The sequence below is a fragment of the Melozone crissalis genome, unplaced genomic scaffold (genome assembly GCF_028551555.1).
Source record: "Melozone crissalis strain CALT ecotype California unplaced genomic scaffold, PUWL_Pcris_2 ptg000060l_1, whole genome shotgun sequence".
Classification (NCBI taxonomy): Eukaryota; Metazoa; Chordata; class Aves; order Passeriformes; family Passerellidae; genus Melozone; species Melozone crissalis.
Window position 1 is genome coordinate 1035865 of NW_026535838.1, and position 21636 is coordinate 1057500.

Here is a 21636-nt window from a genome sequence, read left to right on the forward strand (position 1 = left end):
TTTTGTGTTTGTGATTCGAGCCAATAGCAGGGTCTTCCAGCATCTCTGGAGACAGCAACAAAGTGCTTTCCAAAGAGAAGCAAATGAATGTGACCTTCATAATCAATAAGAATACAGCCTACAAAACCATCTAACGACTATCTAGGTCATGTTTACATCTAATCAAGTAGTTCTTACTAAAAAGTAACGCTAACAAAATCTTTGATACTTCAATGTAATTTTGATCCTCTGAGACTTTCATCTTTGAGTAACCCTAACAGGAGAGTAACATGTTAAACCTTTTTATTTCCATATGTCATATATGTATAATATATGGAAATAAAAATGAGTCAGGAGATTGTAGAATTCCTTACACATCCAGCTACCATCACAAGCCCATCACATATGGGTGACATTCCTTTATCACAAGCTCATGAAAGAAAATCCCCTTGCACATGGATATACCACATCCCAGAACTGCTCCTGCTCTGCAAGTGGCTCCTCTGGATTAAAGTCCAAAGAGAGGAATTTGCTGTTTGTCTGTGGCACAAATTTCTGCTGAGCCACTTTGTGCCTGCATTGCTGATCATCAGCTTTTGTATCACTACAAACCGAAAACCTTTGTTTTCCTGGGGGAGCTGAAAATCATCAGGAACTAAGTAAAAGTACCACAGTCTTGGTTTCAGAGCTCTGCCTCAAGAGAAATGGGAATGCTTCCAGAAGCGTTTCCTTTAGGCCTTTTTCTGCATCCTGGCGCCAGCTTTCATACCTAACTGTATGTTCCCCCTCTAAAAGGACCCAGACCTTTGCTCCTTTCTATTCATGGCAAAAGGTAACACCCTCACAACAAGGCTAGTAGTCATAAAAAGTTTACTGTGGCATTTTGGCTCAAAGAAAAAAAAAAAGGCTGCTGACTGGAAAGTTTTGTGGGAATTAATTCTGGCAGATATGGCAGAAAACACACACCCAAGCAGCAGGGTGACCTGATTTTCTAAATGGGCTTGGGAAATACTGTTTATAATCGGGAACACAGATTGCTCATATATGTTTGAGAATCGCTGAAAATGGGAAACATAATTGCAGGTTGTTGGAAAATGTTTTGGTGATAAGGACTCTACTGTATTTCCACTAACTACCACCCCTACAGAAGACCATGCTAAATAGAAAACTCAATTCCGAGGGCAGGAGAACCCCTGACACTTTATTGCTAGATTCTATAGCAATTGGAGCTCACTTACAGTAACCTTATAGTACTCTATATAAACTGAGAAGCTTGTATCAAATTCAGGCTTTCATTTAAAATAGATATTGCAGATATTAGGCTTCAATTAAAGAAGAAAAATAACCTTCAGTGCTTTTTTTCTCTTAAAGGCAAAGTATCAAAAAAAATCCCCAAACTAGGTGGAAGTTATTAAATTTCTCCAAAAAATTAAGATGAGCTTTCTTCTATTTCTTGAGACAGTACAATTTGTGATTCACAGGGTAGCTGGTATCAAACACAAGGTAATGAAAGCTCGTAGAAGCAATTTTATTCCTATCCATAATGGCAGACACTAACAAAATCAAAAGAATTTATCCTTTGAGTTCAACTTAAAAAATAACTTACAAAGCAGTGATATATGCAACATAAAACAGTTCAGGATGGGAGAGGGAAAGCAAATTTTAATAATTAAAATGTAAACGTGAAAAAAAAAAAAAAATGGAATAAAAGTCCCTACTTCTGATTTCTATGCAAGATGTCATGTGATCCTATTTGACAGTGTCCTGGGGTCTGTGTGTGTGTGTGTGTTTGGATGGCACACACACACACCCCACGCTGACCCACACATGTACACACACAGACAGGCGCTGGCAGCTCCACCTCGGGCGCTTCTCTCATGCCCCTCCTTACAGTTGTCTCGAGCGTGTTTGGGACCCGCTTTCTTGACAAAACAGGGGAGATGGTAGGAGAAAAAAAAACAAACAGGTGGGTCTGATTGTGTCTGAGATCCTTTAGTTAAACTGTACACTGGGACGAATAATTTTCTTCTGCAGTAGCTCTCTGGGGAGGGCCAACTCACTGTGGTCTTCACGGCGACGCTTGCGAACGGGTCACACGCTCATTGTCATGCTAGGGGAGTACTGAAAAAGAGCAATCACAATTTAACAAACATTCTTCCCCCCCCCACAGGCAGCAATGGGTTCAGAGCTCCTGGGGCGCCCTCCTGAATCTGTGCCGCAGCCTCTCTTGGGGCTGCAGTTCAGTTTGTGCTCAGAACTTCTGCTGAGCTTCTCTCCTGCCACAAGACGGCCGCTGCTGAAAGGCAATGCCCCTGAGGGCTGCTCTGCTGTTCCCTGGGTGCTGTGATGAGCCAATCCCTCACTGAGGCTTTCCACTCCCCTTCCTGCCCACTGCTGGCTGCTGGGGAATTCACCTGGGCAGGTGCCCGGTCTGAAATGGACTGGCTGCATTCGTGGCCAGCTGAACCACACAAGATTCTGGGGAGGTTTTGATTGCTTTCGGGGAAGAAAGGAACAAAGATAGGTATGACTGTGATTCAGTTAGGCTTTTGGTCTGTATTATTTTGTGTTAGCAATTTTAGGGGGCAAGCTGAATCACCAGCGGTCATTCTCCTTTATGTGAACCAAAAATCCAATCCCCACAATTCACGATTGTAGTGACACAAACTGAACTGCAGCCTTTACCCAAGCTACAGCTACCCTCAGGTTAGCGGTGCTTCATTAAAGTAATCAATGGGACACCACAGTGCCTAGAAGAAATGCACATCCATACACCTAATTTGCTTTTAAACTGAAAACTGTGGACTGCAAAAACAGTTAATTTGGTCTAACATCCTCTAAGCAGAGGAAAATGTTAAAATGCAAGAAGATTAGCAGTTTGAAAATTGACAGAAGAAAAGGAAAGGTAAATTTGCCGGTGCAAAACCACACGTGCCCTACGTATCCCGTCAAGTCTTGAGTTCCAAGCTGGCCATTTCCAAGTGCCCAACCATATGGAATGAGTATTTTAGAGGGGTCTTGCCTGTAATGTAAACTACAGAGGTCTGACTACCAGCTCTGAGGCTTAAAGCAAAGCACCTGCTCCAGTAATCTCCTGTATCTGAGCCAAGGGATCTGGAGAATCACTTTGGGAAAGCATGCTCTCAAGTTGTTTAGGACTTTCAAGTTGTTAGTAAGCCCTGAATTGCTACTTACCCCTAACCAAAATTCCTGGTGAACTGAACAGCAAATCTCCCTGAGAAAGGACTGCATGATAACACCTATTCTGAGCAGCCAAATGGCAAAACATGGATCAGAAAGCAAAGCAGTCCCCCAGGATGAGAGAGCGATCCACGTTACAGAGCCTGCAGTCCCTGGGAGCAGACAGGGACACCCCTGGCATGTGCCACTCCTGCCTTGCAGGCACACATCTCAACAAAACCTTGAGAAATCCGAGTGCCTGGCTCTTGCAGGCAGCACAAAAACACCCAGAGCCCAGGCAGGGTCTGAGAACACTGATTTTCTCCAGAGCACCACTGCTGTCCTCTGGTTCCCACGGGCCTGTGCCAGTGACCCTGGCTGCCCTCAGCGCAGCAGAGCGTGCCAGGCTGGGAGCCAAGGGCTGCCAGGAGTGCCAGGAGCAGGGACCGTGTCTCATGGAGCCCCTGTGCTTTCTGCCATTCTGGCAGATATTAAACTCTGCTCTTTCTAGGTTGCGTATGACAGTTTTCTTCAGCACTCCACACAACCTGAATGTGTGCCCACCAACAGCTAACTGGCAGAAACTCTTCCTTTTCACTACCTGAAAAAGAAACCCTCCCAAAACCCCTCAAAATCAGATTCCCAGGAAATTTTCCATGGAACTCAACTCTGCTGAGATCTAACAGAAGCTGTTTACTCAGCAGCAGGTCACCACTGGCACAGGCAATGAGGGTACACTCCTATTTAGGGACCTGGAGGTGGATTTACAAACCCAGCCTCAGGCACATGAGTATGACAATACCACGCTCTTGCTCTCTAAAATGTTTACATACATTTTGCTGCTTTGAGCGTTCCATATATTAAATAAAAACAACATAATTTCCCCCGGAATGAACACTACTGGAACCTCTGCCTTTTATGGGTGTAACAGCACACTGCAACATGGAATCTGCTGGTGCTCTCATCACATACTTCAGTGTAAATCCTGCTTTTGCACTGACCTCGTGGCCCTAAGAGTTTCTGCAGTAATCCTACGCCTCCCACCTATTCCAGTTTCAGCTCTCTTTTGCGCAGCATTTTTTATTCAAATCAATGCTGTACTTTCAGAAACTATTAAAAAACATGCAAGACCACAGTGCTGCACTACAAGCACACTACAAAACTTGTAAAGGTTCTTTTTCTAAACAAAAGACCACAGATACATGTTCACCTCTGCAATCCAACAAGCCAGGTAATGGGATACTTACACTCTCGCTCTGAAAAGGGTTTAGGAAGTTTCCACCCATCTCACTGTCATCCCTGGGAGTGCCAGGCTGGTTGCTCATGCTCATATTACTGGGAGAGTTCTGTTAAAAAAGATTACAAAATACAGATTCAGTGCTGCTTCAGGTTCATTTGCAGCCTCACCAGGTGAGCCCAGGGCATGCTCCACACAGAACTTGGTGCACTCAGGTGCCCTGGGCCTCTCAAGGATGAGAAATCAGCCCCAGCAGGGTTCTGCATCATTCAGTCACTAATTTTAGTCTGTTAAGTAATGTTCTCTTCCCTGAAGCAAGGATTATTTACCTGTGCCTCATTTTCAGGCTATAGCCTGCATCTGCTTTTGCTGAAGTCAAGAAAAGCTGTAAAAGGCTGCAGCAGGGATGTGAGGAGGTTCTGTCACCACATTAAATCACGTGGTTGAATGCAGCCACATCTGTGAGCCCTGACACGTGTGAGTTACGGGTATGTACTTAAAGATACACAAAAGATGTAGTCAAAGGCAGGATGGACCAGGTCTGCACGGACCTTTGCGGACTGAGGGCTGCTCTTCATCGTCACAATTCACTGAAATAGTAACAGTCTAAAGCCTTCCAAAAATTCATTGTTACTCTTTTCCTTACAGAAGTGCACAGAGACCTCTGCAACTCCAGAAGCAGAATGGCTGAAACAAGGTAATTGCCACAGAAATTACTGTGCATCAACAGCTCACACGTGGTTATTTTACACACTACCATCAGTCAGGTGCTCTTACAAAGCTGCTTTGCAGCACCCTGCCATGCCTGGACCACGGGCAATCCTCCTTCCATCACATCTACATCTCCTACTCAGAGGACTCATGATGGCAAAAGAGTAGTCAGGGAAAAGGAGCAGTGAAACCATGGACCTCATAATGAAATCCTTACATCTATCACAGTTCTTTCCTTGGATTTTTTTTTTTTAATTCAGAAAACTGGAATGCAATATAAATATAAATACCAAACTAATTACATACATGACCTACAAGCAGAAATTCTGTACCAGCATCTGAAATGCAGAGCAGAGAGCTGGGTCAAAGCCCTGCCTTAGCCCTTCTGCTTTCTTCAGCCTAATTCACTACATCCACAGCTGAGATCCTCAGGCCACTGGACAGCACGTCCATCACAGACAACTGCAGCCTGACGAGGTTATTGACATCAGGAACAATACCAATATTGACATCCATCAGTCAATCAAGGCTGCTCTGCAGTGCAGCCAGCACGCCAGGGACCCATGGCTCAGAGCAGGCTGCACCCACGGCCGTGGCTCTGCCCCTGCTGCTGTGCCCTCATGAGCAGCATCAATTCAGGGCAGGCCAGAGCCTGAGTTACACAGGAGCTCAGGCTGCACAGCCACAGCCCTCCCGTGGCCTTGGCATCCAGGAATATACACACCTCCTCATTTATTTTATGTGACGCTCCTGCGCTTTTGCTTGTTCCTGGGGGATTTCCCCCTGTTTCATGTTGCTCTGTGTAGAACTAAGCTTTGGCATTCTGCCATTGCTGCAGCACTCCAGCCCCAAAGGGCCAAATTCCTGAAAAATCCCATTTCAGTGACTGCCCCAGGCTGCTTTTGTGGCCACTTGAGGTCCAGCACTATAGCTCCAACTGGGATTTTCCAAAGCAAGGGTACCCCTGCACAAATTCCATGGGCATTGCAATAAATGCAGGTTGGTAATTTTTATTTAACATGCATCATTTCAGTTCATTTACTGCCCTTGTCTGAGCTCAGTTCATAAAAAACTTTATCTCTGCCATTCAGCTAATGTAGTCAAAATCTTCTCTAGAAAGCAATGAATTCTGTGAGCTGTACTGATTCTGCCAGGACTGGATCCATTTTCTATGGACAGCTGTTTTACAGGCAAAATTAACAATTTTATTTTACCTGTTTAAAAAACACATAGATCAAAAGTTACTTCCATGAGTTATTCATGCAGGCTAACATATTATGAGACTTTTAGGTAAATTGTTTAGGATCCAAGTTTTCAGAGCTGCTGATACCTGTACCAGCACATACTGACCAACTAAAAGGGGAATACAGGCTTTAAAAATTATCCCATGGGAATGGAAATGTTTTGGATTTTTTCCCCTTAAAAATGCTGCAGTTTCCAGTAAGATAGTGAAGAAAAACCACAGACTCTGATAAAAATGTGCTGTATGCTGGTCATCCCACAGGAGGTTTTTAGTGAATCCCTCACTGCACGGCCCAGCACAGCACAGCTGAGGCAATGTGGTCTTTTCCATCCATCACTTCACATCATGAAGAGTCTGAAAATGTTATAAAATTTAAGAACACAGGGTCCTTTTTATTTATGCCCCTTTACCAATACTACATCGGCTCATTAATTCCTAAGTTAATGATGATCACATCCACAGAAGTTTTATTTTTACAGAAGTAACATATTCAAGTATTATTTTTGTAGATGCAAAATCCCTGCAGATTAAACTCACATCCTTTTCCAGCTATGTAATGATTGTGGCATCAAAACAGTGCTTCTGCTGAAAGTACTTCTTAATCTCGTTTTTGGAAATTTATCCTGAGGATTAAGATATTAACATTACCTTAGAGAGGTGACAAACCAAATCCTGCAACACCCTAAGGAGATTGTCCCAGATTTACATTTGACTGGAATTGATTATTAGAACTGGTTTCATTTATTTTAAGAGCACCAAAGACTACAACATCCTCAGTCAGATTTTGAACTGGAGGTAATTATATATAATATAGATATGATATAATAAATGTGTATAAGGAAAGGATTCATAACGGAGACAAAGGAGATGAGTTTAGAGTGAAACACTCTAAAAATTCCAGATATTTGATTAGATACTCACTTTGGAAATACTGTCCATGTCTCCTGAGCCTGAAATTAAAACAGACAATTGCTCAGTAAATTTTGAGCTGAAGCTAATCCAATAATTATTTTTTTTCCACAGAAAATACATAGTGCAACATCAACATTTTACAGAATAACCAACTTAGTAAAAGTTAACACTTGGTACAGAGTAATCCACTCAATTAGTCTGAGGCTCCATCAACTGTTGCTGCACTACATGTACTGAGTATCTCTTAGAAGAACACAGATGATCCTGATGAGCACAGTAATGGAAACCAAATGAAATTAAATATAGTGAGTGCAAGACAACTGAAAACTGAGGGCTTTTTTCACATGCTGTAGCCCTCACCTCAGGTAAAGCAGAGAATAGGGGAAATGCAATTTTAGGATACATGAACAAAGAAAAGCGTTATTTTAGCAGCAAAAGACATGTATTTTCAGGGAAGACAAATTCTGGAAGAGTACTGAGTACAAAACTAGAAGAGATCACAGCAAAACCATCAGAAATGGAGCTGTGGGAGAAGACTGAAACAGCTCCTTCCTACAGCCAGGTAAACTGGGGCTGAGAAGGAATATGATTTCCCTCTCCAAAAACTCCAGATACATAGATGTTATCAGGAGTTATTTTGTCCTAGCCCAAAAGGATAAACTATGTGCTAGGTACATGTAAAATCCTCCCATAAGTTGCAATTGAATTTTTCATTTTAGCTGAGAAGAGAAAATTCTCAGCTTGCAGAAAGTGATAGAAAAAGGTGTGGCAGCCTCACACAGTTTTTCATTGACTTGAATGCAATTTTGCATCATTACTAGTTAAACCAACTACCCCTTTTAGGATTGAAATAGGTAAAGAAAGGCTGCAAAAGTGTCCCTATATAAAGTAATCCAAAATGCCCGGGACATGTTTCCTAAAACAAAAAAAGGAACTCTCTTCAGGAGACAGAGGCTCTGCTGAATGGTTATTGTCCACAACAAGTCTGCTCACTGAGCTTCAATTACTTCTTTTTTCATTGCCACAGCCTCTTCAAATCACTCCCTTCATCTCACTGATGGACACAGAGATTTTTCCACACATTTTAGCAAAGTGTCTTCCCCAGAACTCCCAGAATTGGTCCCATAGAGCAGCAGGGGCAATGCTGGGAATCCAGCATTTCCTGTTGCTGTTACCTAATGATCCGTTCATGTGGTGCGAGTCCATTCCACCCAGTCCGCTCATGGGTCCCTCCGAGCCTGGCCCCAGTGGGAACTGCAAAAGGAGCAGCATTAGTAACTGCACAGCTGTTCATCACACAGCCTGACCACGAGAAAATGCTCCTCAGGAGAAGGGAGGGGAAAAAGGAACGACAAATCCTGAGCTCTGAACGAGAAGAGACTCCCAAGTCCCATTCAGACCTTTATGAGAAGGTGTCTTGTGAAGACTGAAAACCAGCATTTTTTGGGGTCAATTTCACGATTTTTGGAGACTGTCATCTCTGTAAGCTGGAATCCAATAGAGTAATAATTTATTATTTACTTCAGTTTTGGTTTTGTACGGCTTTTCAGACTGCTGCTGGCAACTCAGCCTCATCGCCACTGGAGTTATAGGGAACTTTTATAACTCCCTAAAATCCATCAGTGATTAATTAACAGCTTTCAAACCCCACCAGACCTATGCTAAGTTGTAAAAGCTCCTCATCACCTTCACAACTTGAGCAGTTTCTATCCAATTACATAATTAACCTTCAATTTAGCTCTTCACACATTTAAAAGATACTACCATTATAGCCAAACAATCTGCAATTTACTGCACAATGACTTAGCATATCTACATATATTTACTTCTAAGTTCTACAGGCAGGTTTTTTTTCCCAGAGGCCCATAACTGAAGAGCCACCCATAAAAAAGAAAAGCTTAGCAATAATGATAGCTGCTGGAAATACAGTGTTTGGATAAACAACAGGCTGCACTACTGAAAGAAAGGTGTAAGAAAATTCATATTTACATTAGGTCTGTTGGGCCCAGGTGGCACAGCGTTCATTAAAGTGTACATGTTGTCTCCAGAGTTGGTTGAATCTGCAATAAGAGATTATTTTAAGCGCTAAAATACACTTTTCAATCAAATTACTCACCTCATACGTTTCCTGTCATTTTGTTCATATTATTACTGTGCCTCGATGCTATACACAGTGGCAATATAACGGCAGATTTTATTCTCTTTCTACCCACTGCTGCCACACAACAGGGCTATGCAAAGAAATAATTGCAATGGTCCCCCAGTGACGGCTTCTGGGCTCTAGCTTTATGCATGACGGTTAAAAGGCACATAAATCACCAAGCATCTCTAACTACTGAATTCCTAAAATCCTGTTTCCTGGAGTTCTAAATGTCTTCACTCATCTTCAATATTATTCATAGAACAGGAGTTTGTTTCTTATCAGTACTTCCTGTAATTTGTTTTCCATCTGTAATAGATGACAAAAAGCTTCTCCTTACACAGACCGAGAGTTACAGTTTTTTACTCTCATCCCTGTCAAGGCCATATGAATTTGAATATATCCAAGTCTTCAATGGAACACTGTGCAAAGGCCCTTCACTCCTGAGGGAGGCTTTAGCTGATCCATCTTCATGGTGCAGCCTAGTGCGATGCTTGCAGAAAAACACCAAAATAACAAAAACTGAAAGGACAATGACCTGACAAAAGTCTGTATACATCCCTAAGGGGACAGTGTGATTTAAAAAAAAATATTGGCAACTCTGGAAAATCAGTATCTGCACAGAGAATAAAAAGAGCTCAGCACTCTGCATCCAGACCCATTCCACACCCAATGATATTCTATGCACAACCGGAAGGTAAATCAAGGATTTTGTCTACTAATCAATATTTCCAAGAAGATTTTCTAAGCATTAATCCAAGCTAATAATTCCATTATACACAGAGCACTACACATCACTAGAACATTCTACGGCGCTGTCTGAGGAAAAGGGGAAACAGAAAGGCTTTTAGCCTGAAGTAAAATCAGCCTGTTAAGTTATTTTTAGTATTCAGTGAGGCAGGCAAAAAGTTCTTTGTCCACCAGAATCTTGTGCAACACACACCCCTGGCTGTCCTCAAGTTCTGGGAAAAACCTGTCTGCTGTCCTGGCTCATGTCAGAACACACAGGGAGGGCTGGCCTGTGGAAGCTCTGAGCTGCTGGTCTCACAGGTGAGTAAATGCCTGGGCAAAACTCACAGGTGGCCAATTTCTAAGTGTTTTCATGCTTTGGAACACAGAACTTCAAAATATCTTTACCTTAGGTTGCCTTTTTGGTTTGTTCATTTTTTGGAAGGGTTTTATTTGGCTTGGTTGTCATTTTTATTTTTATGTATCTAAATCCCTAAAATTGTATTCAATGAAGTAATGTACTGGTGCAGTAAGTTTTTATGGCCAGTTAGGAAAATTCCCTACCCTCCTGTGCTGGAGAGGTTAGCAAGTAGCAAGTACGGAAAAAAACCCCGTGATACAGAAAATATAGACCCAAGAATTTTGTTATTTGATTATTAAAAAAAACCCCCAAAAGCGTACTTCCTAAAATCTTTGTTTTGCTAGTTCCAAGTGTATTTCAGTACCTGCAGGACTGGGCATGATGGGTGTTCCTGGTGGCCCTCCACCGCCTGGAGGACCCTGGGGAGAGTAAAAACTGTCAGTTAGCATGAATTAAAAGGTCAGAAAAAACCTAAAACAGACACACAGACCCCCCCCGCCATATCAAGGAACATTTATTTTTTAAAGTTTTGGGTTCTTCCGTGTCACAAATCTGATCAAGACTAAGAAACAAAAAATGCTCTGGCTGTTACACAAATAAATATTGACTTTCTCTAATAAAACATACATAACTGCTAGAAACAATTATAATTTTCATTGCCATATGGATGTTACTGTACTTTACCTCTTTTGTGATCATTTAAAACAGCAGATACTCTGTTCAGACAGGGATATCTTTTCAGTGGCAGTGATTACGAAGGTCTGGGTATTCTGTCTGCTTACAGGATACCTGTCCATATAGTTTTTACCTATAAACTTTTATCCATGGATTTATATCCACATTTTATCCAAACCCATATGACTCCCTAGGCATCACGGGCTCTCTATATACCTGTGCACTAAGCTCACTTACTTGATTTTTTAAGGGCTCTGTCTGCATGTTTTAAACATCTGATGAAAAGATGTAGGAACAACTAACTGACCATTTATGAGAGAAATTACTTGTCCTCATTAACTTTTTCGTCTCATTTTAAATTTGCTCTTACTTTGTGTTTTTTTCACTGTTAGACAGTTTTTTGTTTTCAACTATTTTCACTCTGAGAATATAATGTTATTAATGTATAAAAAGTAGATATTTGCATGTTTATACGTATTATATATATGTCTATATTAGTGGATAAGTTTTTATACCGGTATATATTAATATATTATATATAGATTAATCTTATTAAGTTCTCAAAGTGAGTAATTCCAGATTACAAGTCTTTTCACTAAAAACCTTTTTTAGGAGTTTTCCAGCCCATCCCTCATCCCCAAAAAGTTGCTCTCTATGGAGTCAAATATTCCCAAAATGTCTTTAAACTCTTCAACAATAGAATGTGGCAAACCCACAAAACCTCCTGAAGCAGAGAGAGCCCAGTGAAGTTCTGCACTGAAAGAACTGATTTGGAGACAGCAAATATTGACTGTTTCCACCAAGCTGCGACAAAATGAGGCCTACAGACACAAACACTTGCAAGAATCATAACTTTTCTCCCATCTAAATTTTTTAAGAAATGACAAAATAAACTGCTTTTAATTATATAATTCTCCCTCCTCGCCCTGTGACACCAGCCCTGTGCATGTGATAAAAACAGAGCGAACGATCTGCCTGGGAAAAGCTCCTCAGCCATACAGATAACGTGAGTGCAACAACAACAACAATAGGGAGTCTAAAATAACAAAGTCAATCTCTAGTCACAGAGACAAAATCCAGCATGACACACTGACACCTTTTTCCTGCAGAAGTTCAAAAACTCTCCCACAACATGGCTTTTCTGAGAAAGCCAGGGGGTTTTTGTCCTTCCTTACTGTGGACAATACATGGCAGGAGGTTTTTTCTGGAGTGAGGCAGCACCAGGGCAGTTCGGAGCAGGCTGACAACGATCCTGAGCACCCACATCTGCCCCAGAGGGGCTGGGACACCTCGGTGCTGGCCAGATGTGCAGCCAGCACACGGGGGCTCCCCTCAACATCTGGGCTGCTGTTTCTCTGCCCAAATGAGGGGTGATGTCCAACAAACACACACAAAGGCACTCACCACGTAGTTCCCAGGAGAGGCTGAGGAATAAGGGATCTGTAACATCAACAGAAAAAACAGTGATTTTGGGTCCCTCTGTGCTGGGATGGGCTCCTGCAGCTGCAGGTGAGAGCTGATTCAATCAGAGTGACTAAGGACACAGCTAAAATCATGGGGAAATGCTTCTGCTGTCAAAATAAACACTTCTTTTCAGCAATTCCAAAAAATTGACTAAAAACCAATGAAGTATTAGAATGTTAAGGTATAAGATTACTAAGGCAATGTAGTTTATTAGGTGCATGGACTCAGGCAGCACATACTTGTATTTCAGTCAGCAGGACTTCAGTCAGCCAAGCACAAACTGAATTTCAATGTTCTTGAGAGATACCTAATTTTCAATACAATCTTGACCACAAAAGGCAAAGAAGCTACCACATCTTTCAAGGTAGAAGATACTGGTATTTATTCCCATTTTTTATTTATGTTTTCTGAAGGACACTGTCCTGGAGAAATCCTGTGAATAATCTTGTTTTCTTCTTTGTTTCTGCCTTTGCTGTTATTCTCCCCAAAGGAACACAGGCCAGTGCTGTTGTGGGAGCAACAAGTGCACTGACAAACACAAATTTCTCTACAGACAACTTGTCAGCCAAACTACTGTTACAAATAAATCTATTACTGAACTTGCCAATTGATTTCAGGGACTGAAAAGACTTTAACTATCAGCTAAAAAATATCAATTTTAATTCCGTATATGCAAAAGAAAATAGAAGAATTTCACTAATAGAACTAAAAAGCCAAAATTGAGAAAACCAAGAAGAACTGTTTTGCAGGGCAAGCCAGATCCACCTTATCCATCTACCAGTGCCAAAATGGACACTTTTAAACTAATGATATATGATCCCTGAATAAAAATGAAGAATTTCTGCCTTCTGGAGAAATACCAGAAATGTCCTGTTGGTGTAGGATGCCAGGACAACCTTGATGGTACAGCAGGGCTGGGCCTGGCATGAAGATACTTCCCTAAACACAAGAGATGTCAAATATATTTGTAATATTTACTTACAGAATTGGCATTGGTTGGGTTTGGCCAAGGTCTACCACCCCCAGGACCCCTGAAACAGAAGAAGAATGATGAGACACAGAACCACCCTCATCCTCTGACCAGCTCTGGGGTAAAAAAATCTGAATAATCTGTTTCCAGAGGAAGGAAATGGCTTTTTTTCAAGCACAAGTGTGTTTACAAACCATAACTACACTAAGTTAAAATGCAAGAGCAGAATTGTTGTTGTGGCACTGCTATTCAGTCGTTTGGTGAGTTGATTAATTTATTTACTACTCAGAAAATAAATTCAAGTCATAAAATAAATAAATGTTCAGTCATAAAACCAGTGATCTTGCTCACAAGATGAAGCACATGCCTGAAGCGCTGAGGATGGATTCATTTACTGCGGATCTGCAATACTGCAGTATCGTCAGGTTTCATTAGCAAAACTTGTGCAATTAGCTAATAAATGTTTTGGGAACACCTAATTTGTAAAAGAACAAGCCATACAAACCCTACAGGTTGCTATGATCCCTGTATGGTGATGAGGATGGTGATGGTGACCATGATGAGAACAACAACAGCCATGATATAAATGTCATGTGTTACATCCAGAAAACCCTCAGAGGGCTTTTCTCACAACTTTTGCTGTTATTTTAGGTTTCTCACCCTCAGCTAAACCCAGAAAAATATTTTGGGGGTGAGGCTTCATCTCTTAACAATGCAGAGGGGACTCAGACACACCAGAGGCAAAATCTCCATGCTCACAGTCACAATGTCTCAAACCCATAATTATCTCTGGGAGTACCAAGAGCTCCTGCTTATTTACAAACAGGGCTGGATCATTTTCTGAAGGCCCTGACAACAGAGAGGCAGAGCAGATGACAAAACTTTCACATTTTCAACGGCCTTTTGGCCTCATTAGCTGTAGAAAAGCAACATCAACCACTGCAGCTCGCCAGGCATGGGAGAGAGACTGGGACAGACAGAAAGAATCACCCTCCATTAATGAGCTCTGAAAGTTCCCTAAGTCTTGCAGAAATAAAAGCTATTAAGTGCATACATTGCCTGGGGGATTTAATATTGAATCTTATTTTTTTATTACATTGTTGATGAAACTATAAAGGAACGATCTCCAAAAAAAAAAATCACCAGAAAATTTATTTATTTCCACTGCCTTTATTGTTGGAATGATAGAACTCAAGAATGCTGGAATGGTCTTTTCTGCATCATTCAAAGAACCACTGAGAGAGAAAATGCTCCTCAGGTCAAATATTCAGCAATTTCTCCTCTGCTGATGATCACATAGTGAAATATTAAATTTTTTTTGGGTCTTGCTGTTCTTTTTCTTATTTTTCAGTGGTTTATTGGATCCCCTCTTTCAGAAAAACCAGGAATATTTGTAACAACATTTAAAGGTCTGTTTTAACCCCAAACCCTTGCACTCATTTCTGTGACATGTACTGACTCAGAGACAAAACTGGGTTAAGCCACAGGAATATGGAAACTCAGAAATTACACTGAGACATGGGAACTCACCTTTCATCTAAAAAGGTGTTGGAATTTTCAGATTTATTGGACAGCTCTAAATACAGACTTAGAAATCACTGCAGCAGATTCTGCTGGAAAGCCACATGGATTTTGTGGAGCCAAATGCTTATAAAACACACATTAAAACTCCCAAACTGCAATTTTTTAATATGTTTAACTCCATGCAAGCAGGTCTTTTGTCTTTTACTAAATGTTTATTTTGGAAGCACCAACAAGGTCATAAAACATAACCATACAAGCACCAATTCCAAAATACTTCACAAGGTCTCTGTGGCTATGACCATTTTTTTTTCTGTAATTTTTTTAGAGTTTATCCTGTAAGTGTCAATCCTGGCTTGAAAAAATGAAAGTCTGAAATTTCAGTTTCCCAAGAGGCAAATATATTCCACCAGGAAATGAAACATCTAGACTCAAGTTTGTGAATTGAAGTTAAAAGACAAAATCACACCTTTTTCTTTTATTTTTTTTTTAAATCTGAGGCATGACTGAGATATTCTTAGCGCTTGAGACAGCACTGCAGGTCACACAGGGTGTTAAAAATCTCCAGTGAAATATAACACTGAGCTCCCTGAAATCTGCCTTTTTCTTCCAAAAACTGGCAGAGACATGAAACCTTCCTAAAAACGGCTGTGCCAAGTTCCAAGTGAAAAGCTTAGAGCCCAAAATGAAGTTATTCTGTGGAAGAAGATGGGCTGGGCATCAGCTGTGCCCAGCAGGAATCTGATGGTGCTGCTGAGACAAAGGCAGGAATCACCAGCAGGGCTGCAGGTGGGGATTGCAGGGCATTGAACGCTGCCTGCTGAGCCCTCAGGCTGCCCTTTCTGACCACACGGAACAATTTCTCACCCAGGAAAACCGTCACATTTTATATGGCAGATAGTCTGCTCCTAACCACAGCAGCTTCCCCTCGCATCCCGAGGAGGAAAAGCTGGATTTTAAACAGCAGCTGTTTCTGTAGAACACACATTTTTGCACTCGACACGGCCAAAACCCCAAGAAAATGAAGCACAGGGCAGCGGGGAACTGTCGAGTACAGAAAACACTCGGGTGGGAAGGGACATCCTCACGTGCAGGGAAATGTGATTTCCCCAGCGGAGGCACCGTGGGCAGAGTGTGAGGGGAGCACATCTGGGTCCGTCCTGTGGCACTGCCCCCGGCCCAGCCCTCACTGCAGCTTCAGAGACAGCACCAAATTTACAGCAGGAAACGCCCTCGTGTCCTGAAAACGCAATCCAGAGAACCCCAACTCAGAGCAACCCTTTGGTAAAATGTGTTTATAAAGAGCACAGTGTAAGTACTTCAATCCATATTCTCTCTTTCCGGCAGGCCAGGAAATCTTTTGGTCATACAGAAAACTCTTTTCTTATTTTTCCTGGGGAAACTCTCATTTATGTCAATAAAGAGTTTCAAAATATCTTATCCATCCCTCAGTTTACTTCAGGAAAGTTAATTTCCTTTTTTTTATACAGCCTTCTGCTGAGGAAAACTTCTACAGTGCCTATACTTGACTCACACTGAATTTCAAATGTCTAAGTATTTTTTCCACATCAATTTAATTGAAAGCCATAAATGCCTACCCTCAGGAAGGCTCCTAGAATTGTCTTAAATCCCCATAGGTGAGGCATATGATAGAGCAACACACGACTTCAGATTTTAGTTTATCTGCTTCAAGATTTCAAGGTATGTCTGGAAATCCAAACCTGTTAGAGTGGTTTTTCCAAAATTACATTATCTATTTGTGTACCTCTTTGACTTCTTCTTCAGTAGTAACTTTTTACTCGAAATTAAAGTTATCGTTTCTTATTTACGTTTTCTATAAAAACTGGAGTAAAAATGGGTATCTATGATATAATGAGAAAGCATATAGAAATCTTTACTGCTTCCTTAATGTTACATCTGAAATATTTATACACATTTAAAAGGGGGGCTGTCTTCGGGGATACAAGGTGCAACACCCTGCCACGGCTACGCTCACATTTAGAACAAATCTGAACTCAGATTATATCCATTTTTATCAGATGATTTTCCAGACCCAGAAATACACAGAAACACTGACAGAAATACACTCATATCTGTAAACCTCCTCTATGTGTTTAGACTGGAAATAAATGTATTTAAGGAAACAAGAACTGCAGTTGAGGAAGACTTTCAAATCCATTGTGTCTTTCTTGTAAACAGTTCTACACAAAGGCTATTTTGCTGCAATTAAGTTCTGATTTATTTTTGCAGAGAAAAAGCATTCCTCACGAGATATTTGGTAGGTAGAAATATAAATAATGTCATTTTTAAAAATGCGTACAAGGATGTATCAGTGATTATATTGACAAAATACTCCCAGCATTTGAAGTTTGATCTGTGAAAGAAACTGAGTATTTGTACAGACTTGTTAGGACAGCCAAGGCTCCTGTAAGACTGCGGGTTCAGTTCTTAAAATTGCAATTATTGGTCATCAAAGCACGTTCTCGTTGCCCTGTCTGTCCCAATTGCTCCTTCTGCAATGCAATAATGGCATTTTCCATGTACAGTAGGATTGGTGTTGTGCTTACATGTTCATCCCAGGCATCCCCGGGCCACCTAAAGCGTTCAGAGGGGGTCTCATGGCACCTCCATAGTTCTGCAACGACAACCAAGGGTCAGACTACCACAAAACAAAAAAACAAAACCAAAGGGGAGGGGGAAAGAAAGGACAGCAGGTTAATGACATCCCTGTGCAATGACAACTGCTGCCACCACAGGCCATGCCATTCATGCTTTCAGCATTCCCTGACTGTTGACTAAAAACTGGGATCATTAACCCCAGGGAGAAACAACACAAACAACAGAAACCGGCTAAGAACGGTTAACGTGGTTTCAGGGGGAATTAAACTATGTACACATACTGAGTTCAAGTTAATGGCCAGCAAGGGTCAACTTCTAAACCAAGGCAATTCAAAATCAGAACCCCCTACTAAGATTATGAGATATTAAATGGTGTTCTTTCTACCTAGATTTCATTATGTTTGTATAAAATTAAAACACATGATAGAATTTTTCTAATGCACTATTACATTTCTCTTTCCACGATTCAATTCCAATAAATCACAGAATCCCAAAATGGGACCTTAAAGCCCATCCAGTGTCACCCCTGGCCTGGGCAGGGACACTTTCCACTACCCCAGGTCTTTGATAATCGAAATGAAGAGTATTTAATATGGTAAATAATGTCCTAGCAAGGCTAAAAAATTTAATACCCAACACCCATGAAATCTGAGTTTATGTCCTGATACCATGACCAAAGCTTGACTGCACTACTTACAAAAAAATATATAAATTACACCTATTTTTATTCAATGAAATAGAAGCAGAACAATCTGTCTCACCTGACAATTTTCCACCTGTAATTACTGCTAATCCTAAGCAGATTTACTCCTTTGGCCTGAATAACAGCACTGCCACCCATAGAGGTGTCCTTCCAGAGCAGCGATGCTCTCTGCTGAGCCCAGGAATTTGGTGATCCAATTAGGGAGTCATTTGTGAACTTAAATTTTGAGTACTTAAATTTTGTGTAGGTTAGGATGTTGAGCACAAGAAAGAAGAAGCTTACAAAAACACTGGATCTTAAATGACAGCAGAAATGGAAAAATTATCCTCCTAAAAAGTGGCATGAGGTTTGCCTGCAGTGTGACTAATGGTGCTGCACAAAGGATCAGCTCAATCTCATATGGCAGCACAGCAGAGCTTCTCTTTCTACCTCCAAAAAGGGCAAATACATTTCAGGGCTACATTAGAAAAATAGCAAATATCTTTTATTTTATATTTGTATATGTTTTGCCAGTCGCTCAGCAGAGATTGTGAAGAACTGCACAACCGGTTTGTAGCAAAAATACCCAAAACTGTACAGACAGTTGTGAACAGACTTGAAAGGCAAAGCTATTCAATAATTTAGAGTTCAGCTGTTATTCAAACAAGAAGCCGCCAGGGAGATAATCTGAAATGGGGAAGCAAAAATGCACAGTGTGGGCACAACAAGCACGCTGTGACACAAAACACTGGCAGCACCAGTGAGGAACACCACCACCCACGTGCTGCTGGCTGGAGCGCAGACAAAGCGCAGAGGAAACTCCTGCATTTGTGTTCCAGGGGTGCCCCGGGCCTGTCCTTGTCCCCCGGGACAGAGCCAGAGACGCTCAGGGGGACAAACGGCAGCCTGGACATCTCCCTTTACATTAAAATCTCTGCTGCCTGTGACAAAATTTACATCAACAGTGCATGAAAGAAAAAGTTTACAGAATTTGGAGAGGTATTTTGGGCAAACTGAGAAGGTATTAATATTTTCCTCCTAAACAGCATAATCAGTGAGGAGGAGGAGGAGGAAACACCGACTCCACTCTAGGTCTGCCTTGCCAGTGTCAGTCCTTGATTGCAAAAAACACTTTTCTAAAGAAAGCAAGTGACAGGATTCTTCTTTAAATCCCAAATATTTAAGAAAATGACAGATTTTTCATTTTGATTTTGTACAGCTGCAACTTGTAAGAGATTTTTTTTGTTTGTTTTAAAAAGGGATTATGAAAACAAGTCCTGGGAATCTCCAAGCTAAGCCAAGACAGAGAATATAGACTAAGTATAGGCCTGTCACTAAGGATAACCCCTCTGTAGAAAGTACCTGTGGTCCTAATGGCACCATTCCCCTTGGAGGAGTCATCCTCTGCATCGGCCCACCCATGTTTGGATGACCTGCGAACAAAATATAAAATACATTATATATGCAATACACAACTGCTTTAGTTATGCAAGACACAATCACTTCTACAGCTACTTGTGATGAATCATCCTTTCTAATTACCAGAGAAGGCTGAGGATCAGCACTGTGGAGATGCCACACTCACCCTGCTGCCGTGTGGGGTCCATCCCGCTGGGCAGGAGGGGCTGACTCCCCGGGACACCTCCGAGGGCCTGGGGCAGGGAAAACACAGCAGAAAAGCACAGAATGCCTTGAAATTCATGTTAAAGACACAGCACACACGTTTCATTCCTAATTCCTGGATGTTTCCTCTGAGTATGGTGTTAATGTGCTTTTAAATTCCCACATTAATCTGCCCTCTGGATTTACTGAATTAGGTTTAAAGCTCATTTTTACAGGATTTTACCTACAGCTGGGTCAAGTGGAAAAATGCTTTTATGAATGGATCTTTGTAGCTGATCCATGAGGTGCTATTTAGCATTTCAAAGCACCATCACATTTTCAGTTAAAATGCATCCTGAGTGAGCAGAATGTCAGAATGGTTTGGGTTGGAAGGGACCTTAAAGCTCATCCCCTTCCAGCCCCTCTGCCATGGGCAGGGACCCTTTCCACAATCCCAGGACCAAACTACCACCTAATCAAAATTACGGCCTTAAAGCTGCACCACAACAGTTTATTGCTTCCACACCCTGCCCATCCACGCTGTAGCTTGAGTAATATCAGTGCTGCTAAAGCAGCAATTAATGAATTTGGCATAATGTGAATGTAGCAAGAGTTGCAGTTCACTGGGATTATGGGTTACCTTCCACTCTGGACTGAAAATACCACAGTGTGCAGACAAAAACACTTCTGAAACCAAACCTGCAGGCTGGCAGCACTTCAGCCACCACATCCCACCCGCCAGGATTCACTGAGCTCAGGCACAGAGCGTGTGAAACCCAAACCCTTGGCTCAGGGGCTCAGACACCTCTGGCTCAGATAGTATTGGGAAGTACAAAAATCAGGAGTGAACCGAGCTACAGCAGTAAAATGTTATCAGATATTAAGTGCAGTACTAATGGCACTGCACAGATGATTACCTCATCAAGGTTAATTAAGTCCCTCAGGGCTTTGGTGAGGAAGTAGCCCTGGTAGAGGCAGCTTTACCTGATCCCAAACATCACCTGGACAAGTCTGGCCGCCTGATACACCCAGCTCGCTGAAATTTAGATTTCGTAACTTCTGGTGATAGTATGTCAAAAGTAATGACAAATTTGTTGAAACTGTGTTACACAAATATAAAAAAATAGCCAGAAATGAGGCTGGGATATAGTGTGACAATCAAAAGGCAGTCCTGGAAACCAAAGTTGAACCAAACTACCTGTTCCATTTATCCTTTCTACTTTTCCCAATATTGTAAATTACCTAGTTTTCCTTTCAGAGCTCCACTGATGTTTTTCTGTCTGCTCGTCTTTAACTTTTCATCTGCTGACAACTCTTTCTCCTCCTCTTTCTGCACTGTGGAGAACTTGAAAACACAAATGTTCTCTACTTCCAGAACCCTCTTCTCACAGATGGGCCAGAAAAGGTCCCTGCTGACGAACAGCAGCTCATTACTCATCCTTGTCTCGCTGGCATTGCACATCCTTAGATGGCGATGAGAGAAAATTGGGAATTCGGCGCTTTTAGAAAGTTGCCAGAGTGTCTTTGGGTGCCACAGAGCACTTCATGAGACCTGTTTCTCACCAATAATCCCCGTATTTACTGTGGAATAAATATAATTTGTACATCTAG

General features: G+C 41.6%; 1 protein-coding gene across 4 annotated transcripts in view; it reads right to left on the bottom strand.

Annotated features, from left to right (window-relative positions):
* SSBP2 (single stranded DNA binding protein 2) overlaps positions 1–21636 on the bottom strand; it is a 127968-nt gene continuing 106332 nt past the window's right edge. For 2 of the 4 annotated variants that reach the window (XM_054287624.1, XM_054287622.1), the window contains 11 exons: positions 20009–20075; positions 19786–19856; positions 17690–17757; positions 13614–13662; positions 12572–12607; positions 10857–10911; positions 9252–9322; positions 8438–8516; positions 7272–7300; positions 4407–4505; positions 1–2100 (listed from right to left, as the gene is read on the bottom strand). In XM_054287624.1, the coding sequence (XP_054143599.1) occupies positions 2071–2100; positions 4407–4505; positions 7272–7300; positions 8438–8516; positions 9252–9322; positions 10857–10911; positions 12572–12607; positions 13614–13662; positions 17690–17757; positions 19786–19856; positions 20009–20075 (654 nt within the window). In that variant the 3' untranslated portion in view covers positions 1–2070. Of the gene's footprint in view, positions 2101–4406; positions 4506–7271; positions 7301–8437; positions 8517–9251; positions 9323–10856; positions 10912–12571; positions 12608–13613; positions 13663–17689; positions 17782–19785; positions 19857–20008; positions 20076–21636 lie in introns of all 4 variants that reach the window. The other 2 variants (XM_054287623.1, XM_054287621.1) reach the window with 1 other exon arrangement.